General features: G+C 43.1%; 8 protein-coding genes across 8 annotated transcripts; 6 read left to right on the top strand and 2 right to left on the bottom strand. All coding sequences in view use genetic code 12, as the record gives it.

The window, feature by feature from the left end:
• Positions 1–5,105: 5,105 nt before the first annotated feature.
• On the top strand, positions 5,106–6,542 carry LODBEIA_P31930 (uncharacterized protein; the record flags this gene model as incomplete). Its single annotated transcript, XM_066973276.1, has 1 exon — positions 5,106–6,542. The coding sequence occupies one exon, from the start codon at positions 5,106–5,108 to the stop codon at positions 6,540–6,542; it is 1,437 nt and encodes a 478-aa protein (XP_066830131.1).
• Positions 6,543–8,486: 1,944 nt separating this feature from the next.
• On the bottom strand, positions 8,487–9,338 carry LODBEIA_P31920 (uncharacterized protein; the record flags this gene model as incomplete). Its single annotated transcript, XM_066973275.1, has 1 exon — positions 8,487–9,338. The coding sequence occupies one exon, from the start codon at positions 9,336–9,338 to the stop codon at positions 8,487–8,489; it is 852 nt and encodes a 283-aa protein (XP_066830130.1).
• A 1,668-nt stretch (positions 9,339–11,006) lies between these two features.
• On the top strand, positions 11,007–12,020 carry LODBEIA_P31910 (uncharacterized protein; the record flags this gene model as incomplete). Its single annotated transcript, XM_066973274.1, has 1 exon — positions 11,007–12,020. One exon carries the CDS (start codon positions 11,007–11,009, stop codon positions 12,018–12,020), a length of 1,014 nt encoding a protein of 337 aa, XP_066830129.1.
• An 845-nt stretch (positions 12,021–12,865) lies between these two features.
• On the top strand, positions 12,866–15,211 carry LODBEIA_P31900 (uncharacterized protein; the record flags this gene model as incomplete). Its single annotated transcript, XM_066973273.1, has 1 exon — positions 12,866–15,211. The coding sequence occupies one exon, from the start codon at positions 12,866–12,868 to the stop codon at positions 15,209–15,211; it is 2,346 nt and encodes a 781-aa protein (XP_066830128.1).
• A 419-nt stretch (positions 15,212–15,630) lies between these two features.
• Positions 15,631–16,344, top strand: LODBEIA_P31890 (uncharacterized protein; the record flags this gene model as incomplete). The annotated part of the gene is made up of 1 exon (XM_066973271.1): positions 15,631–16,344. The coding sequence occupies one exon, from the start codon at positions 15,631–15,633 to the stop codon at positions 16,342–16,344; it is 714 nt and encodes a 237-aa protein (XP_066830127.1).
• Positions 16,345–16,547: 203 nt separating this feature from the next.
• Positions 16,548–18,437, bottom strand: LODBEIA_P31880 (uncharacterized protein; the record flags this gene model as incomplete). The annotated part of the gene is made up of 1 exon (XM_066973270.1): positions 16,548–18,437. The coding sequence occupies one exon, from the start codon at positions 18,435–18,437 to the stop codon at positions 16,548–16,550; it is 1,890 nt and encodes a 629-aa protein (XP_066830126.1).
• An 891-nt stretch (positions 18,438–19,328) lies between these two features.
• Positions 19,329–20,291, top strand: LODBEIA_P31870 (uncharacterized protein; the record flags this gene model as incomplete). The annotated part of the gene is made up of 1 exon (XM_066973269.1): positions 19,329–20,291. One exon carries the CDS (start codon positions 19,329–19,331, stop codon positions 20,289–20,291), a length of 963 nt encoding a protein of 320 aa, XP_066830125.1.
• A 3,995-nt stretch (positions 20,292–24,286) lies between these two features.
• On the top strand, positions 24,287–26,773 carry LODBEIA_P31860 (uncharacterized protein; the record flags this gene model as incomplete). Its single annotated transcript, XM_066973268.1, has 1 exon — positions 24,287–26,773. One exon carries the CDS (start codon positions 24,287–24,289, stop codon positions 26,771–26,773), a length of 2,487 nt encoding a protein of 828 aa, XP_066830124.1.
• Between the last annotated feature and the right edge of the window lie 411 nt (positions 26,774–27,184).

Below are 27,184 nucleotides of genomic sequence, written 5' to 3'. Positions count from 1 at the left end.
GGGCACCACTGCAGGTGGGACCTATGGTTGCTTGCAGAGAAAGAGGGAATGTCAGGCGTGTTTGAAATTTGGAGTTCACTGCAACACCAAATTTTCTATTTTTTTTTTCTTAATTTTCGGGGGATGCTTCGTTGGGATCGGTAGAGAGACAAGGCGGAGACGCGGCGTGGAAGACGGCGGAGACCTGGGGGGAGACGTGGTGTGGCGGGGGAAAAATAGAAGGGATAAGGAACTTAACCTTCTAATCTTCTGTCGCCTGAGTTATTTTTTCAAATTGGAACCGATCAATGTTGCCAACACCTCCTCTTCGAGTGCACAGGGGAGGGGAGTTGACGGGGAGGTCGATGTTGTTCTTCTGTCATTTCGCTATTTCCTACGATCAAGATAAACTTTTTTGCTAGCGCTATTATAGATTATAGTATCTTTTTTGGTGCCAGTTAGCAACAAGTGGGATCATAGTTTAGTTGGTAGAGCATCAGATTCCAACGAAAGAGGAATCATCTGAAAGTCGGCGGTTCGAATCCGTCTGGTCTCACTTTTTTTTTTTTTTTCCTCTGTCACTGAATATACCTTACCCAAGTTCCTAGCCAGTTCTATACTGTTTTAATTTTTGGTTTGGTTCGATATCAACGGAGGATCAGATTTTTTGTCCATTATGTTAGGGTAGAAAAGCGTTGAAAGTGTTGATGGATTCATTGTTGTAACTTGTCCTGCTTGTATATTTTTTGGACAGAAAACAACACTAAATTTTGGTAGACTCAGCTCACCCACCAAATGCAAAATTTGACTAAGGTTTTGATGGTAGAAGCTTTTTTTTAAGAAATGATGAGTAAGTTGGGCAAAGCTTTCCATCGATTGCAATACACTGAGATTAAGACCAGAGTTGATACATCAAACTAGCTAGTGCTGGCGGGATCCATTCTTGCAGCTCATAGACGCCCAATATAAAAACCAACCCAAATGGTAGCACACTGGACGAATTTGTGAGCATAATTTGCAACCAATATGTCCCCTCGGAAATGGTGCGGTTTGAATGTAACAAGCTGATGAGAAAGGGGTAACATGACTTGTCAGAAATGGATTATGATATGTCGCGACTGGACACTAATAGCTATATCATCAAGGTGAACAACCCCAATCTAATTGACGCAGCTATAAACGCCAAAATACTGTTTTAGTACTTGTTGTTTGAAACTTATCTAAGCTTTGGGGCCCCTTGAACTCCTGTATCTTTCCTTTTCCAAACAGTGGATACTGCTTCTCATTGTATATCCCCAGCTTTGTCTCACCAAAACCAGCTTCATATTCATAGTATCGTAGTTTTTCAATTTATGTAATTTGGACTCTTGGTTGAATGTCGCGATCAGCCCTGGCGTTGCAGATCTCCACTCGTTTTTGACGACATGACTGTTTTACTATACGACAACTCTTTGCGCGCCTCGAAAATAATTGCTTTGGAAATGATCTGACAATACCCCTTTCGAGACAATCACGGTTGAAGTCCTCTTTTTTTTTTCTTTTTCTTTTATTCTCTGTCTCTGCAATACGTTCTTCCCTTGCACTGGGGCACATCTAGGCAAGGTCAGCAACAAACAGCATTGAGTAAGCTTATAAATTGCGGTTTTTTTTTGATTTTTATGTTTCATTTTTTTTTTTTCGTTTGGCGGCTCAAGTTGAGGGCCACCAAAAGATTCCTCAAAAACAATCATCTGTGAAGGGTAATAATCTTTTTTTTTTTCCCCAACATTAGGAACTTACAATGTCTCAAGGTTATTCTTTAACTCCGTCGAGTACAGCAAGAGAGCACAAGAGTTATTGTATTGGCTGGTTGTTCATTTCAGAAGAAGAACATCCAGCAATACAAATGGAAAAAGTGATGCCGCGAGCTAAAGTCTGTCCCCAACCGCGACGCTTATGCAGATGTTCATAACTTTTATTTTTCTTGCATTTACGAAGCTAGAGGCAAAGACAAGTACAAGCGTTGTGGTCAGTATGCTACGTGCTTTCGATGGGTTTCCGATCGGTTGCAAATTTTACAGAAAATTTGACGGAGCCCGATCCGATGATCTGGATCGATGAGATGATCACACAGTGCAGCTTTGCGCTTAAATTTAGCAACAAAGGAAAACGCAATATGCAATGCGCAATGAGCTACTTAACCCTACATTGTTAGACAGCGCATCTTCTGTTGATAATCATTAATCATTAGTCTAAAACTTTACTAGGGAAAAGTTTGACAGGTCTATCAGGTGAGCAACGCAACTACAACAAAAGAAAAAAAAAACAAAGTACACCAGAGAGTGAGAGAGATGTGTAAGTGTGCAGGCGCAGGGCAACGGCGTCGTCCCCACCCACTATTGTTCACGATAACTAGGTGCAGTCGACGAGCCTGTGATGTTACGTATCATAACCTCTAATGACGCAGCTCAGGGTATATATACACATACAAGTGAAAATTTTCTTAGACGCTAACCTCTTTGGCGATCGGTCGTAGCTGAATCTAGCGGAAACGGGATTGTTAAATAGAATGCTTGTCTGAATCTTTTTTGGAACAAGGTGGGGCTTGTTTAAACTCCAATGAAATACAGGGTGCAGAAGGGTACAAATAATTAGACATGAACAAGTTGTAGTTCTTGAATATATCCATCGCTAGAGCTCGAGACTTGAACTTGGTTGATAGTGGAAGGTAATGGTATAACTCGACGAGCTCTAACAAGCATAGAAAACGAGCTCTGACAAGCCACGACAAATATCAGCTAGGACTTAACGGCGAAAACCGGAGAGGAGACAGAAAACCATACCCAAGCTCGAGCAGAGCCGCTGACTAGCTTAAACCCGAAGAAAAGTTGACTTGTATTCTTCTTCGATATTGACTTTGTTGGCAGAAGCTCTAGAACATGCAAACACACCGCACATCAAGGACATTAAGCTCCTCATACAGAAAAAGCCGCCTATATGAACGAAACAAAAAAAAAAAAACGAGAAAGAGAGAATTCCTTTTAGTCAATTCCAATCTGCATAATTCCCATGGATTACATGTAATTCTTGTATATATAAATCTAGGTTCTTCTTGTTATCCCACATCTTTTTCCTAGTTTCTGCGGCTCTTCTCATGCCATCGGCGTAATTAGTGAACCGCATGACGTAGAATGAAAATCCACATGATAGCAACCTTTTTTTTTTTTTTTGGTAGTGGTGGCTGTGACAGAAGATCAAGAGCTAGACAGCGTCTAGCTTAGGGAGGAAAAGAAAAGGTCTCCAGCAAGATATCGCCATACATGGGAGGGCTGGTTACGAGGAGCTTTCAAGACACAACAGCTGGCAAGCCACACACACACACCTCTTTTACTTTCTTCCTCTTACTTTCTTTCTTTCTTTCCTGGGGTGGAAGTGCTCGTGTTTGGAATTGATACTAATCGAGATAGATTTCCGGCTAGACTTGACGGTATCAGGAAAAAAAAAAAAGAAAAAAATAGACCGTCTTGGTTTCTTTCTAACCACATATCGCGTGACTTCGACTTCCCTTCTGATGGATCTGATTAGTTTGAGATCTTAACCTTGCGAGCGTGGTTAAAAAGCTGGTTGTTGAAAAAAATGACTGTAGCCGGAGCTTTTGCACTTTTTTTTGGGAAACCCACCCAAGTCTTTAGAGGATTCCAACGTTTGAGGAGTTTTGCTCATCAACCATACCCAACTGATCTGCCAAATGCCAACGCAAACGTAAATGCAGGCCAATCAACCTCACTTTTTTTTTCTATCAAAGCACGTCTTTTAAGAGATAGACGTGGTCTTTTCTTTTCCCCCAACTTGAGAAACCCCCATCGGCATGGGGCACTCGTTGCTATAACCGAACCGTGTAAACAAACATACTCACTCCCACCACCACTGCAACAAGCGTTAAAAGAAAAACCAAAAAAAAAAAAAAAAAAAAACCACCACTTTTTTTCTTTTTTGGCAAGAGGGTTGGATACCAGAAGAGCTTTACTAATGTCAAAAGTAAGCAAAGCAAGCCTTATGTGGGAAAAGAAAAGTCGGCCGTTTTGCGACTTCGGAGAGACATTTTTTGCACAGAGGGTAAATCCCTCACGGAATTAAAGTCCGAACCCACCTTCTTCTTTTGTCTTTTTGCTTCGGCAATTACGTAAGCGGCCAGCGGAGGAAAGAGATCACTTTCTGTAATCTCCTTCGCGGTTGCTCGTAAAATGTCGCACAAAGAAGGAGTTATTAATAGGCTAGCAGCAGCTCTACTTTGCAGGGCAACCCCGCGTGACGTGATTATACGACATTATTCCATACAATTAAACCAAACAAAAAAAAAGTCGTATTGACATGGCCAGTACATTAGTAGCACCAGCAGTAGTAGTAGTACTACCGCTAACCACTTGATATGTACAGCTGTATGATCTAGACTGCACAAACTGTACAGGCACAAACTGTACAGGCCCTCTTTCTCTAAATCAAAAAAACAAATTAGCCCCGGATGTTTAATGCCATCGAGAAATCGGTGGGCCCTCCAGCATTTACATCACATCACTAACTTCGCAGTTATACAGTTCGAGCGAACCACACAAATCTCGATAGAAGCAAGAAATTCCTCTATATGCACACCACCACCCCCATATTTAACAACCCTTCAAGAACGTGTTAAATATAAATTAAAAAAAAAGAGGTCTTTCAATTTTTTATAATCATATAAAAGAGTACCAGTCCTTTGAGCATTCTCTCTGGTTCCCTCCTCCGGATCAAATGGGAAGAAATTTTGGGGGTGGTGTCAAAAAAATTTTCAACTTTGAAACTGGAATATCGAACCAATTGAGCAGTGGTTGAACACCTCCTCTTTCGTCTGTTTTTTTTTTTTGCATTTATTAGGTTTTATTTTTACTTGGGAGGAAGATTATCCACTTTGTTTAACAATCAGTGCCTGGCCCATTCGAGAGTCCGAATACGAGCCGATCCTCCCTGCATTTGCAACCGACCACTATATCCCAATTGCTGCAGCAGCTACTTCACGTAATCATATTTTTTTTTTCCCTTTCCTTTTCCCCAGTTATAGAACAAAGGTCAGGAACATACCATTTACCAGAGGGCATTTTTTTTGAGGGATAATGCAAGAGAGCCAACAAGCCAACCACTTGAAGAAGAAAAGGGTGGGTCGCGCTTGTGCCAGCTGCCGACTCAAAAAGACCAAGTGTAACGGAGTCAAGCCGTGTAATCGGTGCTTATTGGACAACAAGATCTGCGTCTTCACCGAGAAGAAGCGGGTCAAGGAGAAAAACTACCCTCCCGGGTTTATCGACTTGCTTGAAATGAGACTCGATATCCTTTCCAAGCTGTTTGAAAAGTTGATCCAGCTAGCTCGGCCATACTTGCCCGAGGTTGACCAAGTGATCCAGCAAGGCCAAGGAATGGAGATTGAAGACGACGGCGAGTGCGAGGAAACCGAGACTAGGCCCGACTATGACGTTGTGCCCATCAACCAGGTGATTTCGTATTTGATCCAGGAAAAGGACCTTTTAAACAACTTGCCAGTGGAGTGGGAGCAAGGAGCGAGAATCGCCGCCAATTTCGACACCACCAAAAACATGCACTCGTCTTCAAAGATGTTTGCCGAGCACAACTTTGAGGGATCTAGTGCAAGTGACTTTTCGCCCGTTTTGAGACGCTCGTCTTTAAACTCGAACAGTACTAACAATGCCAACGCCAGTACCAACTCCCACATCAACACCAACATTTCGAGAAGGGGCAAAAAAATGGAACCCCCTTCTCCCGATGGTTCAAGAAAAAACTCGGGCGAGGAGTTTTATCCGCACCAGATCCTCCCACCCCTGCACCATCCGCTGCATCTGGACGGGTTATTATCGGACCTAGACAGCGACACCTCGAATGGCAACCAGGATTCAAGCTCGCCTCCAATCTTGTTTGGACAACAGCCGACAGCATCACTATTTGCTCAACAGAGCTTCATTTCCAGCAAAAACTCATCCATGACCTCACTAAGCAACAAGTACGAAGGCCACTCGCTACAAAACGAGATCAACCCCGCCCCGACATTGAAAAGATCGTCCTCATCTACAACGTCTTCTTTCCAAAAAACAAATAACAGCGGTAGTTATGGACAAACACACGGATACGGACACGGACAGGGAAACGTGCACAAGCCCACGCACCATCGAGCTCCTTCCATCGACTCCAGAAGACTAAGCACTTCGCTATCGTCGCCAACTTTTGCTGTGTCGCAACAACCACAAATGACGGGGCCGGAGGCTGGCGCGGGCACGAGTGTCGTTGTCGTTGCCGGTGCCGATGGTGGAGGCCAAGCTCTACATGACGACTTTGAGGGAAGCTTTGCACATTCTGCCGACTCGTCGATGTTCATCATCAACAATGCCCCGACGCGTGCATCTTCGTTGAACCAACAACTGGAGATGATCCACGGTGGCCATCAACAACACTACTACACTAGCGCTAGCCAGTCGCTATTCGATGGCTCACCTGGTGGCTACGACCAATTCATGAACAATCTGTTCTCTGAAAAGCAATAAAATCCACGGGGTATGTTCTCACGTCTTTTAATGCTGGTCATGAACATAGAACAATTTTCTTCTATTTTGTTTTTTTATTTTTCCAATAGTTAAAATCACTCGTTCATTATAGATGGCTTGAATACAAGTTTGATAGAGATGTAATCGGTTGGGCTGTATCATGTCGGTCGGTTGGTAACTAACTTTGCGAGCTTTTTTTTTTTTTCTTGTCGTTCTGAATGGTATTGGATCTGAGGGTTTTTTCTCTCTATCTCTCTCTGGCTTGTTGTGTGCCACCGGCGTTGAACACTTGAACAAACGCATTTGTGGTAGTAGCAGAACCCCCAAAACCCGTGAAACGCAGCCTCGATTTTTGGTGAAGTTAGCGTGGTTTTTTAATTTTTTTTTATTTTTTTAGTATTTTAATTTGCCAGGAGGTGCGGCTAAAGATGTAGAAAGCTGGGATTTGGAACCGCTTTTGCACTAGCTCTCAACAGGTTATATGCGTTGGAAACTTGTCGCCGATTTTCCCAACATTATTGAAACAAACAAACATTTGCTGTAACAGGGAATTGCCATTAACCGCTGCAAGGCGGTGTTCTTTCTTTTTTGATTTTTTTTGCAATTTGGCAGAAGAGAGCCGGTTACATTGCTCGCCAGGGCATTGCTTCTTGTTTTCAATTACCCCCCCCCCCCCCAAAAAAAAAAAACTTGTTTTGTGTTACGGGCTCTTTTTTTTGCGCATTGGCACATTCGCCGGGGAGCATGAGCTGAACCAGGAGAGCACCAAGGTGAAGGAGAAGCAACTTCGCCAATCTTGCAAAAGGTTATTCAACATGGTGTACGTCAAGTGGCAATTGACATACCAACAGCGAAAAAAACAAACAAAAAGGATATGAGCTTTTGACCGCATCTTTTTCCCTCCCTCTTGAAGGTTGCTGGTTGATTTGGTAAATCGAACAAGTGCAGCGCGGTGATTTTGCTCGAGGATAGTAATTCTCTTTCTGCGTTGCTCACGACTCCCTTTTCTTCCCACCCCTAGGAAACAACAGCCCATTTCCAACTGCATTTGGCTAGTTCATAGTTTATAGCTAAACATGTCGAAACTCTTGGCCACTGATTTCTTACGACGCAAATGCCGGTAGCAAGCAGGATATGCAACCGGCTTCAAACCAACAACAACAACAACAACAACAACAACAGCAGCAGCAGCAAGAAAAACAAGAAGCCCCGAATGAGCATTGTTCGTGCCCATCATGTACACGCTTCAAAATTCCAAATAGAGGACGACAAGAACACCCACTTGGTTCGTAGCTTGACGTTGTTCCAGACTCGCTTTTTGCATGGAAACCATACCGGGCCATTAGCGAAGTACATCTTCTTCCTATTTTATTTACAACCTTTTAAACGGTTCAAGGGTTGCGACATTGTATATCTTGTGCTCAATATAGCAAAATGTAGCAAAATTGCGAAATAGCGGAATAGCCCCCAATCGGGCGTATTATTTTTTAACGTTAAGGGGCTTCAATTACGAGATTCAACAAAGCAAAAAAAAAAAAAAAACAAAAAAAAAAAAATTGCGACTTGGTTATTGTGGAAAGGAACCTGCTAGATTTATGTTAGTTTAAAGTTGGTTAGGGGGTGGGGGGGGGGGGGGGGGCGGTATTCGAGTCGAACCATTGCCAGGAGAAAGTGAGACAGAAACAACACAACATCTTTTTTTTAAGCGTTCTGGGCATTTCGCGACTACCGATTCTTGAATTATCTAGTCATATCAGGATGAAAAAAAAATGTCGGCCTTGTTCCCACACTAAGCAGGATCCCCCAAAATTTTTGCAATTTTTGAAAAAAAGAGGGAGAGAGGGGGGGGAGAAGGGGGCGCAGAAGGAAGTGAGCACTTCAAAGCTCGTCGTCTTTTGAAGTCAACAATATTCATACAGAGCGTCAAAAGGTATGTATAAACATCTACGGGGCATCTGTACACTCCCAGTCAGTCGGCTCGTAAGCACCGGGCTGGTCAATCACCTCCATTTCCTCCGGAGTCAACTCGAAATCATTGACGGAGATGTTCGACTTCAACCTTGACGGCGTCTTTGTCTTTGGCAAGGGGATATAGCCTTTTTCCAAGGACCATTTGATCAAAATCTGGGCAGCGGACTTGTTGTACTTTTGCATGATTTTCTTGAACTCGGGAGTCGAGGATTCCAATTTGTATCCGTGCGTAAGTGGCGCATAGGCTTCGACTTGGATGCCTTTGCTCAAGCACCATTGTGCTAGTTCCTGGCGCATGCACCAGGGACTGATCTCGATTTGGTTCACCGCAGGAGGGTACTTCAACTTGGGCCAGTTGAACAATTCCTCAATGTGGTGCTTGCCGTAGTTTGAAACGCCAATGTTTTTGATTTTGCCCTGCGCTACTGCCTCCTGCATGACTTCGTAACTCTCCAACCGGCGCTCCTTGCCAGGTAAAGGCGAGTGGATCAACAACATGTCGATGTAGCCCAAGTCGCCCACCTGCTCCATCATGGTGTCGATTGCGCGGCGGGTGGCTTCTTTCCCCAATTGGTTGTTCCAGAGCTTGGTGGTGTAGAATATCTCGGATCGTTTCACTTCGGGGTGGTCTTTGAGGTAGGCGCGGATTCCCTCCAACACTTCGACTTCATTGTGGTAGAGCACAGCAGTATCGAGCAAGCGATAGCCCTGAGCGAGAGCTTCGTAGACTATGCTGCTGGTTTGCAACCTTGGAATGTCGTAGCATCCCAATCCGACCGATGGAATCGTGTGTCCTGAGTTTAACTTGATCAACCTGTAGGCCATTGCGTTTGACGTATTTCCGACACCTTTCCCGGTGTCTATTTTTCTTGAGGGAGATGCTGGTGTTGTATTTGTCGAGCTTTTATACCCGCTTGTCGATGTTCGCAGCAATTATAATACGCTGACATAAGCTAGACAGGGATGGAAAAAAAGCAAGATGGTAGTTGATGATTAATGGGGTTGTTTTCTCCTCGATGCTGTTGGCTGTCTCAGACGGAGTTCTACAGGTTAAGTGCAGGACGAGGCTCAAGTTCAGTTGAGTGGCGGACCACTTGATCCTCGTTAAAATTGCTTCTACAAAGCGAGGAAGGAAGAGTTTGGCCCAGGATGTATCGGGCGAGGGCGAGATAAGTTAACAAGCCTCTCTGTTTTCAACAGACCGCACGCACTGGAAGCCAATGCCACTCTCTTTCCTCTCGAGTCTCTTCTGTACGATAAATGCATGCCTCGGACCCTCTGCTTGAGGCTGCTGCTGCTGGAAAGAAAAGACAAATAAAAACAACAACCAAGAAGCACCACCGCTCTAATTTCGATGGAAAAACCCCCGCCGACTTTCTTGTAAGTATTAGTTGGTCCATGGACAATGCATATCAAGGGCAAGACCCTGACTGTCTACAGCTCTCACCCCGGTACAAGGTTGGCTGCGACAAGTGTCTTGTGAATAGAGGCCAGGGGGAACCCGGAAAGAGACAACCTCCATGCCAAAGCACGTGACGTGGACATATTTTTCCCCCCCCACTACACTCCGCTCTCTCTCTCTCTCTGGGGTAAAAACATAGCCCGAGCCGACCAAAGCCGTGGAACCCGCCCCCATCCTTCCCTTCACGGCTAGCCGCTGCAAACTCATAGAGCTGCAAACTCAAGGTCAGAAACAACAAAAATGCACCTCCAATTGGCCGGTCTCGCTCCCGTCGACAGAAAGCTGTGCGAACAAAAATAGATGTACATCCTCAGATCAGCCCGAGTAAGCTAGACGGAAAAAGACAAAGGGGGAGGGGGGGTCTAGAACCGGCCCTGCTGGTCATTGAAAATTAACAACAACCGGATTGGTCCCGAGCGAACGCGAGTGCCAGGAAATAGACATAAACCGAGCTATTTAGCAGAGAGTCAGTCACTCATCGCATATACCAGATATCACCTTACTCTCCACATGTGAGAGCAACGCAAGCTGAGCTCAAACCAACCAACAAACCAAAAAAAAAAAAAGAAATCATTGTTTCGTGCCAGAAAGGCCCGAGTGAAATTTTGGTCGCATGTGGTGCTTCTCTCTCGCCCGAATACTCTCTCCCTCGTTGATATTATTAACGGAGCGGTCTCTGGCACAGTACTGCACAATGGCCTTTTTTTGGTGGGATGGACAGGAATACCCCGGAGGTTAACAAGAAGCAGCCTTTGGACAGAAATAGAAAAAAATGACGTGTACTTCAATACAAAATGGCAAGCCAATCATAGTTGCACTCCATTGACTCCATGCTCCATAGCTCCATACTACCCCCGTTTACTTTTGCAAACATTATAAGAAGCTCCTTGAATGTCCACCAGTTTTTTTTTTTTAACCTCTCGGGAAATTCAATTGACTTTTGGATTTTGATTTTTTGATTTTTTTTGATCTCCATTTTTCAATTGTCTCTTGTTGAAAGAAATATATACTAATAAAAGATTTAACAGAAAATGGCTATTAAGATTGGTATTAACGGTTTCGGAAGAATTGGACGTTTGGTCTTGAGGGTTGCTTTGCAAAGAAAGGACATTGACGTTGTTGCCATCAACGATCCTTTTATTGCACCCGACTATGCTGCTTACATGTTCAAGTACGACTCCACCCACGGTGCCTACCAAGGTGACGTTAAGGCCGAGGGCGACAATTTGATTATTGACGGCCACAGCATCAAGGTTTTCCAATACAAGGACCCAGCCGAGATTCCTTGGGGCAAGTCGGGCGTTGAGTACGTTATCGAGTCTACTGGAGTCTTTACCAAGATTGAAGGTGCCAAGAAGCACATTGAAGCCGGCGCCAAGAAGGTTATCATTACTGCTCCTTCTGCCGATGCTCCAATGTTTGTTGTTGGTGTCAATGAAGACAAGTACACTCCAGACTTGGACATTATCTCCAATGCTTCGTGCACTACCAACTGTTTGGCTCCATTGGCCAAGATTGTCGACGACAATTTCGGCATCGAGGAAGGTTTGATGACCACCGTCCACTCCATGACTGCCACCCAAAAGACTGTGGACGGTCCATCCCACAAGGACTGGAGAGGCGGAAGAACCGCTTCCGGCAACATTATCCCATCCTCCACCGGTGCCGCCAAGGCTGTCGGTAAGGTTATCCCAGACTTGAACGGCAAGTTGACTGGTATGTCCTTGAGAGTCCCCACTGTTGACGTCTCGGTTGTCGACTTGACTGTCAGATTGAAGAAGGCCACCACCTACGAAGAGATTGCCAAGGCCATCAAGAAGGCTTCCGAAACCTCGATGAAGGGAATTATGGGCTACACCGAAGACGCTGTTGTCTCGACCGATTTCTTGGGCTCTTCATACTCGTCCATCTTTGACGAAAAGGCTGGTATCTTGTTGAGCCCAACTTTTGTCAAGTTGGTTTCATGGTACGACAACGAGTTTGGTTACTCCACCCGTGTTGTGGACTTGTTGCAACACGTTGCCAAGGTCTCTGGTAGCAAATAACTAGCTACAAAATTGTGAAGAAAAGCCTCTTGAGAGAGAGTTTTTTTTTTTGCAATTTTAAGGTAGGCTGTTGTTTTTTTTTTGTATGTTTGATACATTGAAAAAGAAAAAGAAAGACACAGTTGAAAAAAAAAAAGATGTTATATGAAAAGAGGTTTGTTCTGACTCCAGAGTCAAGTATCGAGTTAAACGCGTTCTTCTTCTTCTTCTTCTTATTGCCTGTCCCCGTAGCGAGCGCCGAGTGCGGCGTAGTCTCGGAAGAGCTCGGAAGCACGTGCACGGGAAAAGCCCGGATGCACTTGGTAGCGTCGACACTAACATTAGCACCACCACCAGAGTAGGCGTTAACAGTGGGAGATTTATTCAAGGAGGAACTGGGTGGTGATACATCAAAAAATACTCTTCTGATACTGACGTGTCTTGTTTGTTAATGTGGCTCGCCCCCCGCTTGAGTTTCAGTCCCACCGAGGCCGGAGACCCTATTGTCTGTGCTCGCGAATCTCCCGGTGAGTACCAGTAGGCGCGGGAGCTGGCGCAGGCATTGGCGTTGGCGTTTGATCGCTGGGTGCTGGTATATAGCAGTTTTTCAGTTTTCTTTCCGTCTGGTGGTTGATCGATTATTTTTCTGCCACGACTGAAATTTTAAGGACACACCAACGAGTTTTTTTTTTTTCTATTTCAGTAAACAACAAGGCCAAAGGGACTATACACACAGTCAAGAAGCATCTTTTTTGTTTCTTTCTTTCATTCCTTCTTTCGTCGCCTTTCCAGACTTTGGCTGAAGAGGCACTTGTTTTCCCTTTTTTTTTTTTTGAAGAAAGAGGCTTTTGCTCGTTCAATTCATCATGGCGTCGTCTGCAGAAGCACATGAGACCAAAGCCAGGACCACTAAATCCAAAGCAATTCCCTCGATTGGTGAGAAATACTCCGACCGTGGATTAAACAAGAAGAATAAAAACAACAACGATAATGATGACGACGACGATGACGACGATAATGACGAAATAGAGCTTACGAAAAGAACGCAATACGATGAAGCCAGGGAGACCGCCGAGTCGTTGCAGAAATTGGAGTCGATATTGGCACCCCTTTTCTTCACTTTGCTATCATTCTTTGTCAGGTTTTACCGAATCTCGGTCAACTCAAGCGTGGTTTGGGATGAAGCGCATTTTGGCAAGTTTGGCTCCTACTACTTGAGGCACGAGTTTTACCACGATGTCCATCCACCCTTGGGCAAGATGTTGGTGGGTCTCTCTGGTTATATTGCCGGCTACAACGGCTCGTGGGACTTCCCCAGTGGAGAAGCATACCCGGAGTACATTGACTACACCAAGATGAGATTGTTCAATGCCACATTCTCGGCATTGTGTGTGCCTTTTGCATATTTCACCATGAAGGAGATTGGATTCTCGGTTTGGACAACGTGGTTGTTCACCTTGATGGTCACTTTGGAATCCTCCTACGTGACCTTGGGTAAATTCATCTTGTTGGACTCAATGTTGTTGTTTTTCACGGTTTCCACTGTTTTCTGTTTCAGCAGGTACCACAATTTCAACACCAAAGAGCAAGAGTTTGGAAGAAAATGGTGGAAGTGGTTGTTGTTGACTGGTGTTTCCATCGGGTGTGTGTGTTCGGTTAAAATGGTTGGTTTGTTTGTTACAACTTTGGTTGGAATCTATACAGTTGTCGACCTTGTCAACAAGTTGAGAGACAGGTCTATCTCTTGGAGAAAATATGCTGGTCATTGGGCAGCTAGAACAATTGGGTTGATCTTTGTTCCTATTGCAATCTTTTTGCTTTGCTTTAAGATCCATTTCGACTTGTTGTACAAGTCGGGCACGGGGGATGCCAACATGTCGTCTTTGTTCCAAGCCAACTTGCTCAACTCTGACGTTGGCGGTGGCCCTAGAGAAGTTTCGATTGTCCACTCCGTCGTCACTTTGAAAAGTCAAGGGTTATCGGGAGGTCTTCTCCACTCGCACGTGCAAGCTTTCCCCGAAGGCTCGAAACAACAACAGGTCACCACCTATGGCCACAAGGACTCCAACAACAATTGGGTTTTCCAAAGAGCCAGACCACAGCCATACTACGACCCTAGTGGCAACAAGACTGATATTGAGTACATCATCGACGGCATGCACGTTAGATTGATGCACCCTCAAACGGGAAGAAACTTGCACACCCACGAAATCGCTGCTCCCGTTTCGAAAAGCGAATACGAGGTTGCTTGTTACGGTAACTTGACCATTGGCGATGCCAAGGATAACTGGATTGTGGAGATTGTTGACCAGCAAGGTACGGAAGACAAGATGCGCTTGCATCCATTGACCACCTCGTTTAGGTTGAAAAACGAAGTCTTGGGGTGCTATTTGGGAGTTTCCGGAAACACTTTACCGCAATGGGGTTTCAGACAGGGCGAAGTTGTATGCTACAAGAGTCCTTTTAAAAAGGACAAGAGAACTTGGTGGAACCTTGAAAATAACCGAAACGAGATTTTACCTCCCGCTCCCAAGGATTTCAAATTGCCCAAGACTAGATTCATTCGTGATTTCATCCAGCTCAACTTGGCAATGATGGCCACCAATAACGCCTTGTTGCCCGACCCCGATAAGCAGGATGACTTGGCCTCTTCGTTCTGGCAATGGCCAACTTTGAATGTTGGTATCAGGATGTGCGGCTGGGGTCCCGACAAGCCCAAATACTTTATGATTGGCTCTCCAGCTACAACTTGGACGTCGACAATTGGTGTCCTTGCATTTGCCTTTATCACGCTTTACTATATTGTCAGATGGCAAAGACAATTTACCGATTTCCCTGCCAACGAAGGCTCCAAGTTGCAAAAATTCATCATGGGAGGAATCTACCCCATGCTTGGATGGGGATTACATTTCACTCCCTTTGTCATTATGGGCAGAGTCACCTACGTGCATCATTATGTGCCCGCGCTTTACTTTGCCATGATGGTGTTTTGCTACGAAGTCGATGCGTTTGCTTCCATCTTCAACAGACCCAGGGCTTCTGCAACTAGTAAATTGGTCTACGTTGGAATATACTTGGTGTTGTACTTTTTGGTTGCGTTCACTTTCTATTATTTCAGATACTTTTCATGGGGTATGGAGGGTGACAAGAAGGATTGGAAGCATTTGCAGTTGATTGATTCGTGGAGGGTTTCTGACGATAATTACAAGTAAAAAACAAAAAAAAAAAAGGAAAAAAAAAAAAAAAGAGACAGGGGAGATGAAATGATGAGGTCCGGTAGTCCATTCTACATAGTCATAAGAACATTGCAATAGATGCATTCGTTTGATCTATAAGGTCAACTCTCATCTGTCAACTCTAAACTCTTAATTCTCACCTGTCAGCCATCCGCTATCGCCAGGGCCAAAGCTTAAGCAACACACGCAGTGGTTGGTATAGGATACTCGGCGTGACGTCATGGTACATATATGTATGTATGTGTCGCGTCATTACCACTCCTCGTTTTTCCGACACACAGGTCGTGCAATTTGAACTCATTCTGAATATTCTCATACCAGGAAGGAAAAGACAAAGAAAAGAGAGGGAGAGATAACCACTTGAGATCCGGTGCAAACGGTATTGGTAAGCAACCATGACGTTACGGATGATATCCATCAAGATGATAACTCTGTCACTTACAAAGTCAACAATAGCACTAACAACGAGAACAACAAGAGCAGGAGGAACGCTCGTTCCCGCGTTGCTTAGACTGCGCCGGTTCAACGCCACTGCAACACGAGGTCCATCCGAGCCGCGGACTCTCAAGCCTTCAGCATTTGCATTTCCTTCGGAACAGCGCCCCGAGAAGAAGAATGATACCCTGCTGGTGGAGCTGCCGATGAAGACGACGGAAGCGGACGATTTCAACGCCACGAGGCTAACGCACGGCGCAACATCCAAAGCTATCGCGATAACGCCGCGGGCGTTAGCGAAATTGAACGAGATTCACGCTGGCAACGCGCACGATTCAGCATTGCAGATCCAAGTCGAGAGCGGGGGATGTCATGGCTTCCAGTACAATTTGAACTTGATTGACTTGGACGCGTATCTCGCTGAAGTCGACGATCCGCACGAGGTTTACGTGTTTGAGAGATGCGGCAGTGATGGAGCTAAGGCACGCATTGTTTTGGACGAGTCGAGTTTGATGATCTTGCAGGATTCCAAGTTGGACTACACCAAGGAGTTAATTGGGAGCCAGTTCAAGATTGTCGATAGTCCATATACTAGCACTGCGTGTGGTTGTGGCGCGTCGTTTGATTTTGATTTCGACAAGTTGGAAAAGAAGCAACAACAGCTTGAGCAATAGGAGAAGAAGCCCCTTTTGTTTCATTTTGTATAGAGGCTAATTGTTCTTTTGTGGTTTTTTTTTTTTGGTTTTGCAAGTTTGGTTTGTCTTATTATAAAAGCTAAAGTGATTGAAACAAGTGTGGATAATTTATATAAATCTTTTTCGTACCGGCGTTAATTCAACAAAGTTTTTTTCTTGTTTTCTTTTTTAGCTTCTGCTATTCATGCCAAAATCTCATTTATTCCCTGAATACTCTTTGTTGAATAGAATCTCACATCTACGTCTTCATCCGATTCTAATTTTTCTAAATTGGAAAGCACTTGCAAGTTAACAAGCTTCTTCAACTCTTCGGGGTTTGCAATTGCCTGTTCATTTTTAGCCAACGATTCCACCAAAGTGAGATAGGACTTGGCCACGTTGAATCTGATGTTGGGCACCGAGTCTGTGATTAAGCTGTTGATAAAGGGGAGAACTTTCTCAATTAGTATATTGTGGTCAATAACAGGTATCAAACTTGTTATTGCGAAAAGGCACGTGATTCTGATGATAAAGTTGGAGTAATCAATCTTGTCGTCCTCGTCAATCTTGTCATCTTGGTTGAGCAATCTGCTTAGGATTTCCAGCGTTGCCCATTGAGATCCGAAAATGACGGTGAGATTTTTTAAATTATTGACTGCTGCTTCTCTTATCGCGAATACTGGATCCCATAACCATGACATGCATAATGACAAGAGCTCATCATTGAAAAAGGATTCGCCGAGTTGGTCGGCTAATTTGGGGATGTATTCAATGATTGCTAATCTTACTCTCCACTTGTGATCTTGAGCCAACTCGGTGATGGCGGGAAGTAAATTGGTGGATAGTAAATTAATGCCAATGGTTTCATTCACCACTGACAAATTGGATATGATGTTGAGCCTCACTTCCGGCTCATCGTCTTTTAACATGGTGAGGAAAATGGGCAACAATTTTTCAATGGTGTTTTGCCTCTCCAATATGGGTGATAATTCGGTAATGGTTGATGCCAACGATGCTCGAACTCCATGATTTGAGTCTTGACTCAATTCATTCACCACTGGTATGATCTTGTTCAAGATTGTTGCTTTAGTAGGTGGATATTTGGTCAACAATTCACAAAATGAAGGCAACTGCGTCGCGATCGCTTTTCTCACTTCGGCCTCGTGATCCTTCATTAGTGCGATAAAAGGATCAATCAACTGAAACAAATCCTGTTCATTGGGGGCAAAGTTCGTGGCAATCTTGCTAAATCTATCAGCAGCAGTATACCTAACTCTCCAACTTTCGTCCTTGATTAATTTTAATGCGCTGGATAAGAAATCTGAATTGAAGCTATACTCGTGAATCTTTTGGAAAAACTCTAGAATCGAGATTAATACGTCGACACTAAGGAATTTAACTGAATCCTGATCATCATTGATTAAATGCTGAAACATTTTGGAGATGATTTCCCAATCTTCGTTGTTGACTTTGTTGACGTCATTGGGAGAGGTTTCGGTGAATTGCGTCAACAAGTCAATCAAATGCGGTAAATTTGTAGCAGCGCTTCTTCTCACCATGGGGTAGTCGTCAGTGACAAGCTTCAAGTACATTTTCAACAAGTCTTTTCTCGCTTCAGCATTGACTCGAATAATGACTGCTTTATATAGACCGCACGAGGCAATCTTTTTCAGAAACCAGTTGCCCTGGGTCAAGTTCGTGATTAAGCTGAGAAAGATCTTGTTTATTTCTTCCTGAGTCAACTCCAAACTGACCTTGTTCAACGAGTCGATAGCCTTGTCTCTAACCAAAGGCTCTTCCATCGATGCCAAAATTGTCAATATGGAAATCAAGGGCTCGCAATGGTCGTGGCCTCCAATCAAGGGGATAAAGTCGCCCAACTTAGTACCCAACACGGCAAAGACTTCCTCCTCGTCGTCCTGAGCAACGTCATTCAAAAATGGCAACAACTCCTTGCGTGTTCTCTCCGGCCCCAAGGCAATTGCAATTGTATCCAATTTCTGCATTGCTTCGACTCTATTCGACACATCGTCGTGCTTCAACTCATCCATAAGGAGAGCCAAGGGATACAAATCGTCGTTGAAATTGTTCATGTTTCTTTCGACTTTTTCTTCAATTTCTGTGGCAAACGCAAGTAAATGTTGGTCAACTGGTTCCTGGCTACCAAAGAAAGGGTGCTAGTTTGGTAAATGAATCTGGTTAATTTTCAACAAAAAAAAAAAAAAAAAAAGCAGATAACCAACCTATTGCAATTATAGACTTTTGATCACTTGAATAAGTATTTGTGGAGGTTCCCCGTGGTTGTTCTCAATGGTTTGGTTTGTTCTTGTCGACTTTATATCTATCTATTAGTTGTAACTTTTTTTTTCCCCCTACTGTCATGAAAGTCGTTGATTTTGTCGTTGTTGATAATGCGTGTGAACATTGGGCCAAAGTACACACCGCCAGCACCACCACCAATACCGCTACTCAGATAACAGCCATTCATGTGAACAAGAGCAGCAAGATGTATATAGCGAGGGAGCCGTTCATAGGCCAGGACGTAAAGAAACAGATTATGTTAGAAGTGGCCATTTAAGAAACCCGCAATTTGGCTGAAGCCCTCCTGTCCACCACGGGAGCGAAGCATTTCTCTCCCTCCCCCCCTTCTTTCCCCTCGAGGCGACCAGCTCATCGGAGACGTCACTTGACACTGATAACTCCTAGTCCGAGTCACACTGTCTCGATTTGTAACAGTTACAGGTATCGTTGTGCCAACGATACCTGTTTCTTCAGGGCCATTTCAATCAGTTGGCTGCGAAAAAAAAAATCAACAAAAAAGCTGCTCACTTTGCCCCGTGACTGTGAAATTTTTTGAATTAAAGAGATTGTTGTCGTTTCTCCCCGTTTTTTGACCAGGGAAGCAGGTGTGGGTGTTCTGTCTTATGAGAATAGCTCAAGTGTTTTACCAACTCAACCAACTTGTATTCTCCGGGCTAGCAAAAATGTCGCCGTCTCCCAACACGTTGGATATCCTCGATTCGCAGATCAAGAGCCAGTTTCGAGACGCTTACCTGGCAAAACTCGCGCAATATCAACAACAGCAGCCAAGCTATTGGGAGTTTAGCATCGTGCCAGGTGTGTTCAAGCAGTCGGACCCCCAGACAGACGAAACAACATTCAATTATCTCGATGAAAATTTCGGCAAGATTGGCTCGTGGGATGACATCATCGCCAAGTTGAATCGCTTGAACCAGCAATCTTCCTCCGCACCCGATACCAAGTACAAGATCCTTTACTTGTCGCGTCACTACACGGGATACCACAATGTGGCCCATTTGAAATACGGAGATGACGCGTGGAATCAGCATTGGTCGAAATTGAATGGCGATGACGAAATGACATGGGGGCCAGATGCAAACTTGACCGAGGCAAGCGTCGAACTAGCTAAACTGAATAGCAAACTAGTTGCCCGCGAGTTGGCCAACAACGCTCAGCTGGACCCTAGGTTGATTGCTCCAAAGAAATTGTATGTTTCGCCATTGTCGAGGGCAATTGATACCTTATACTATACGTGGAATCCAATCGTGAACTTGACCAAACACCCTGCTATAATTCAAGAAAACTGGAGAGAAACAATGGGGGTTCACACCTGCGACAAGAGATCGACTCGATCGATTATAGAAAAGAGATTTCGCGCGAAAGGCTTTGAAATTGAGAAGGAGTTGGTTGAGGAAGATGAGTTGTATCAAGACGATTATAGAGAAACCGTTGATGAACAAGCCATGAGGATGAATGTTGCACTACAGCAATTGTTCACTCTGGACGATGAAGACATCGTTGGTATTACCAGTCATAGTGGCAGCATAAGAACCCAATTAATGGTGTTGGGCCATCGATCGTTTGCTGTGCAAACTGGGGGCATGATTCCCGTCTTTGTCAAGGCTGTTCGAAAATACAACAAGTGATAGAATTTTGTATAATAAGACCAAAATAAAAAGAAAAACTGAGTATGAAGACGCCTTCAAGGATTGTTCTCATCGAGTCGTCACCATCGAAGTTAAGGGCTAAAATGTTCATGTCATCGTTTTATCAAAACAATCTGTTTAGTATGTCTCCTCTTTTTTTTTTCTTTTATTTTTCAGCCCCTGGTTGAATTCAGAGTTCGATTTTATCAAATAGTAAATGAACAGGGGCATGGAGTCGAATGAATGGGCAATGAGTATCTGTATCATTTGCGTAAATAGTCCATTAGAAGCGCGAAAGGTGAGAAATATAGGTGGGGGATGGGGGATCAAATACAAATCTTTACTTCAAGGGTTTATCGTGCTTGCCAGTTTTGCTCTCTTCTGAGTAAAACCCGCAAAGATTTCAAATTAAATGGGATGACATTAGGGGAAAGCAGTTGTAGTTGGCGCCTGTCATCGATGACTTGAATTCGAGACTCATTGAATCCGACTTTTGAGAAAAAGTGGCTTTGACATTTGGAAGCCCTGGGACTCAGTAACTCAAGTTGAAATTTGTCATGCTTGTTTCATTTCTTCAATTTATTTGAAGAAAGAGTAAAATTCAAGTGCCGTAAAACGTAGGCCCGAGTTCAGCGCCGGAAAAAGATAATAGTAATGCATGGTATAAAGCCCAGCTTCTAGGGACATGAGGGCAGTTGGTCAATATTTCACGGCTTCACGGCATTTTTGTCAGAATCAATTTCATGCCTCGTGAAAGCCCTGCTTGGTCCAAACTTGAAACAAAACAAAAAAGAAATCCACTTCTAACCATGGAGAAAAAATTATTGACTTGAAGTGCCAATCGCAGTCTTCTTGGTCTCCACCCTCGGTAGAACTTGCAAGAAACCCTTGATTTTAGTTTCTTTTGGTTTTATAGATTGGGCGAATCCTTTACTCCCTGATATTTGGTATTTGTACGTTATTAGTTTGAACCATGGTAATTTGTGAGACTTTTGCCAGTGAGGCAGCATGATGGAATCCTCCCTACAGAAAGCGCAATATTGCCGACGATTTTTGAAGCGTGAGTTGGAACTGAGGTTTTTTTGTCGACGTCTTTTGAGAATGTTGAAGATGTCGACTGCAACCGTCTTGGCTCTGTTCTTACTCAGTTTTTTTTTTACACTGGTGCTCAAACAGCAGAGGAAACGCTGGTTTGGTTTAGAATGGGAGAAGATGCCAGGGGGTCAGCGTAAGTTGTTCAGATAAACGAGTCCCCCCTTTTAACCATCTCAGACATATGCAACAGGCAAAAATTGTTCTCGAAAGTAAAACCGTAATTTTCAAGACTCGTGTGAGCTTTAGGAAAATCTTCGGCTTTATCCATTCTCATCAGCTCGAGACGAATTTCACTTTTTTGATTGTATGAACCCACAGATTAAAAACCTGAGGGGTAGTTTGAGCTATAACATAGTTGAGCCATACTTTTTTTTTTTTTTCAAGGCGACGGGGGACAGATGAATTCAACCTATAACGCAGTCACGGTTCTAGAAAGACTACCCACGATATTTAGTTTTTGGCAATTTAGCGTATACATGTTGCTCATAACCCTTATAAAGGTATGCGATTAGAAGTTCCAACACCACCAGACCCAAATACGAGGTTGATGTTGCTGTTATTTGCTCGGGGACCACTACATGAAAAAAAGAAGCAGGAGGAGGACAAGGATGGGGCCCGACGACTCTCCAGTTTTGAGCTCAAAGGTCCTTCTCAAAGCTCTCGAACTGCTCCTACCAAAACAACCACTACGGTTGAGACCAAATCCACACGGACGTCTACAGTTTAAACTTTTGAAAATAGATCGATGTGGTATTGGATGAAGATTGCATCCATTTTGGCTCTTTCAACCAAGAAGACTTTTTCAAAAAAAGAAAACAGAAGTTTGGATTATTGAAGAACAAGCAAATCTAAACAATACGCAGAAATCTTGAATTGGATATTATAACTACACTACTCTGGTATTTATCTATTTATCTATTGCAGCTATGGTTATTGTTTGAATTTGAATCTAGGCTGAGAGGAGAGGACAAGAAGGGGGTGGAGGTTTTCCTGTCATGTGACGATAAGCACTTATAAAAGAAGAAACCTCTCATATTTTCCACCGTAAGTGAACCACGGGAACGGAACGAGCCGAGACGAGCCGAGACGAGACAAGGACATAGACACAAATGTAGATGGCAAAAAGAAAAGAAGGAGCACATGAGAGAGTTAAACTGCCTCGTAAGCGCAAAGCCTAACCAACTTACCGTGAAGTTGATGGTGGTGAACATATACTATTTTCTGGCTTGGGGAGGGGAGCTTTGTTTCTTGTCTCTAAAATTTTTAAACCATGCTAGACAGTAGAACTATACCAAGAAGGGATGGGAATCTCTTGGATTTTGGATTAGTGCACTGGAATAAATAATAATGCAGCTTCCACTGCCTCTCGATTTCCATCGGGGGTTCGGTAGTAATTTCACAGGCAACTCTCTTTCCAATTTATGGCGACTGCAGCCTCTCTTCGTCTCCTCCTCTCGGCTCTTGTTGTTGTTGATGTTGGTCTGAAATTTCAGCCCATCTCGCAGCATTAATTTTAATTTTAATTTTCTTTTTTTTTTTGCAATTTCATTTCCAAGGGGGGGGATGTAGTTGGAGTTAAACGGGATGTTGAAGAACGCAATGTAGTGGAAGTCGGTTACAGTTGAGGTCTCTCCTCAGCCTCGCTTTTTGCAGATCACCGATCGCCCATATAACTGGACAAAACAGGTTGGCGTTGGTGTTGTTCTTGGTGTTGGTCTTGGTAATCGATTGCAAATTTAATAGAAATATTTTTGGTGCTAAGAATTAGTCTATTATGGTTAGGTCCAAGGTGGGCTTTTGGTTTTAAGATAGGACTTGAGGACTAAGGGCTTGGGGCATTTGGTCTTTTGGGGAGTGTAATTTCAGCTGCAAGCTGCTTGGTTTGTTGCTTAGTTGGTTGGGCGGTGTAGCACAATAGATTATAACTGTAGTTAAGGTTAACAGTCTATGGTTATACTGTAACCATATTACACATTCCACTGCCGTCTACTCCTCTGGCTCCATCTCCCCTTGTCTCTTCTCAAAAAAGTAACTTATCAGAAGACCTTTAACAAAGGCACACTGAGAGCAAGGCAAGACAAAGCAGGGTATGCTAGGACAGTACAGGGAAGGGGACAAGGGAAAAGGAAAGGGAAGTGGTCTTTTTTAGCAGCTGTAGCTATAAAAGCATCGCAATTTCCCCCTGCTTTCCACTCGCAGCTAACCTGCCCTCCCCGTGAAGACCTATTTGCCTGTGGTCTTCTTTTCTTTCTTTCTTTACTGTCTCCTTGTCTTTCTACTCGTCGTTGGTGTTCTTATCTTTCATAGTGCCCCATAATACACACACTGTGCAGATTATTGAACTTCATCCTGAACTTCATCTTTTTTGTTTTATCACCACCACTGACACCACCACTCCTTCTACTTCTACATTATTATTTGCTCTGTAAGGGGGAGGAGTCAAAATTATAAAGAAGAAAAATTCAAAGATAGAGAAAGGCGGAGAGCAATCAAAATCAGCAGTTCGGCCCGTTATCATCAGAGACACCAGAACCACCTCCAGAACCACCAGCACCATATAGCCAAGGATTCTGCCGTGTAATACAGTTATCCAATAACAAACCCAACATTTTGCTATACCATTGCTAGAAATATCCAGGCAGGAAGAGCTTCTTTTTTTTTTTTGCAAAAAACCACGGGATACACCATCACTTGATATCCACCATTTCAGCTTGATTTTCATTTGATTCAACTGCTATATTTTCTTCATCAATAATACTTGAATACTTTTCCCTTTGTATGATCTCATTACCATTTATCACACTTTGACACTTTATTGCAGAAATTTCCACATCATTTCAAATCAAGACACAAGACAGCTTTTATCTTTTGTTTTTCCCCACAAAGCACCTTGAAGATAGATGAAGTTTGGCAATAATTTACAACATTTGTCAATACCCGAATGGAAAAGCTACAATATCGACTACAATGACTTGAAATACAGGATTAAGCAAATAACAAAACAGGACTCGCGAGATTTGGATGAACTCCGGCTGGCGTTTATCGAGAATTTCGAATTTATCAATTTGTTTATTGCAACTAAACATGGCGAATTGACACGAAAATTCAAAAACCTTGAATATGTGTTTAATAGACTACGAGACGACGAAGACGAAAATGGAAATGCAAGTGGAAATGATGCTTGTTGCGATGACATGAATTGCTTCCTCATTGAAATTGACGAATTATTCTTTCAAGCAATCGAACTATCCATTGCCCTTAAAGATTTGTCGAAATTCATCTTGATTCAGAAAATCGCCTTGAAAAAAATCTTTAAAAAGTTTCTAAAATACTATAAACACAAGAAGCAAGGCTGCAAATTCGTGTCCGAGCTAAAGAACCTCTTGTTTCAAGATTCAAAAGCATTCATCAATTTCGATTTAACCAAATTAACACTCCAATTGACAAACTTCATCAATTTGGTCAAATACGAGCGAAATATGCTCGAAAGTTTTTACACAAACACTTTACATCGCAAAAACTCGTTATTTAGTATAGCCTCGACGACGAATTCCTCCAATGATTATCAAAATTCCATCTTGCCCAAAAATAACAATGATAGCAGACAATCAACAAATATCCAGCAAGTTCCTTCAACAAGTGAATCGTATTTCGATTTGGTGATCCTACTAAAGAAAAATTTCAAGTGCGACTGCCTCATACCGCTCGACCTAACCAATGATATTCTCCTCAATTTCAATGTCTATCTTGGCTTGAAAAACGTGGGGGACGACTTTATGTCCGCTATCTACCTCAATCAAGATTTGTTAAAAGAACCTGCCATCATCATATCAAGCAATCTAAACGATTTCTCGCTAATCGTGGCTCCAATTGGAGGTTTACGGAAATATTCATATTGCATACTACCGAACCCCATTGTAGAGATTTTTCTCAACCATTTGCAAAAGAGAAACCAAGAAGAGATTAAATTGCAATTGTTTGAATATTTCCAAACAGCAACCGCGTTAACTAAAAAGACCATTAATTTCATCTTGGCAAACGACTATTTACCGAAATCAAAAGTTTTTTTCAAAAGATCAAGGTTCAAGATTGAAGGAAATGGCGACGATGACGGTGATGTTGTTGTTGCCGCCGATCAGGAACTGGGAGGACTCGGAGTGGAAAATCCAACATCAGAGCAGGGCTTTTATCTCAGTTTTGAAAGTGACATATCAACCACTGATAAGCCCCAATATATTAATACAGTTGCATTTCCACAAACCCGTGATCAAATGGACCCGTTCCCTCATAACCACATGGGTGTCTACTCCAACGATTTAAACCTTTCTGAATTTGAAAGCTCTTTGACGACAAAAGTCGATTTGAAAACCGGGGTTGTAGAAAATAAATATTCATCGACTATACTACGACGATTACCCAAAAAGTTACAGACTATCCTCAACCACAACTGTGTCTCGCTTTATAAAGGCTTTGACTTCTACCAGTACCAGATTTCTTGCTACTACAACATTGTCCCCAACGGCGACTTTATCAATAACCATTACACAAACTTGTTAAATTTGAATTTGCTAAAGAAGTTTGAAAATGTTGAATCTTCATGCCAGCAGACCAACGAGGAAGACTCCATTATTAGACAAAAATCAACAGATATCATGAAGCACAAGGTGTCGATCCAGTCGTTGCAACAGGCCCACGCGGAACACGACCAGCACAACTCGCGTGGCTCCAGCATCTTTGAAGAGCCGCATGAGCAGGAAACACTTAGCATCTCGCCCGATCCCCTTGACGATCATCACCATATGAACAAGCTCGTGTCGTCGGTGCTCAATTTCAAAAACAGGCTATTCCGCGGAACAGTGGAGGAAAAAACACCCAAGATTAGTTATGAAAATCCATTTTATCATGAAGAAGATGAGTTGGAGTTGGACCCTTACACCAAGTTGATCTCAGTCTACCAAAATGATAACTACAACACTTCGGGATATGACTCTATCAACGAGGAGCCGATTTCCTATTTGCACAGAAACGACTATCAAATGAAGTACCAGATGGACTATGACTCGACGCTATCCTACATTTACTTTGCCATGACCATCATCTCCTTGTTTCTCTCTGGCATTCAATTGGGCATAATATATTCCATCTTCAACACTTCGTTATCAGGCGGTTCAAACTCGCAGTTTTTGATCAGAGACAATTTGGGAATCTTGATTGTTTTGGTCCTTGCTATGATTGTCAGTTTACTATTTAATCTTATTGCGATTAATTTGTTGTTTCACCGCTTTGATGTGGCACCCAGTTTCCACTGTTCAATCGTGTGGGGAGGATTTTTGTTTACTTGTTTAGGATGCCTCTGGAGCTGTGCTTTGTTAGTTGGCAATTTCTAGCGGGGGAGGGATTTTGATTTTCCACAGCATTTCCCATAGCATGTTTATAGTTGTAAAAAAAAGAAAAGGAAAGAATAGAAAAGAAAAAAGAGATTACATAGAAAATAGGACTTGTTTGGAGAACTTCTCATGACTGTAAGTGGTGGCACCTTTACCTTTTTGAATGCGTCTACGGGGTCTAAGTGTGTCACCTTCATTTATGATTGCAAAAAAGTAGAAGAAAAGAGAAAAAAAAAAAAAAGCAAATGATTCCCCCGGGGGAGATTTGAACTCCCGACCCCAAGATTGCTTATTTTAAGCAGGTGAATTTCAAATTACAGTCTCATGCTCTAAACCAACTGAGCTACCAGGGGTGATTTTCTAGCAAGGACGATGATTTAAAAACTATACGTTTACACTTGTTTTGCTTGA

The sequence above is a fragment of the Lodderomyces beijingensis genome (genome assembly GCF_963989305.1).
Source record: "Lodderomyces beijingensis strain CBS 14171 genome assembly, chromosome: 4".
NCBI lineage: Eukaryota > Fungi > Ascomycota > Pichiomycetes > Serinales > Debaryomycetaceae > Lodderomyces > Lodderomyces beijingensis.
Note: the sequence above shows the minus strand (reverse complement) of the source record. Positions and strands in the feature narration are given on the sequence as shown.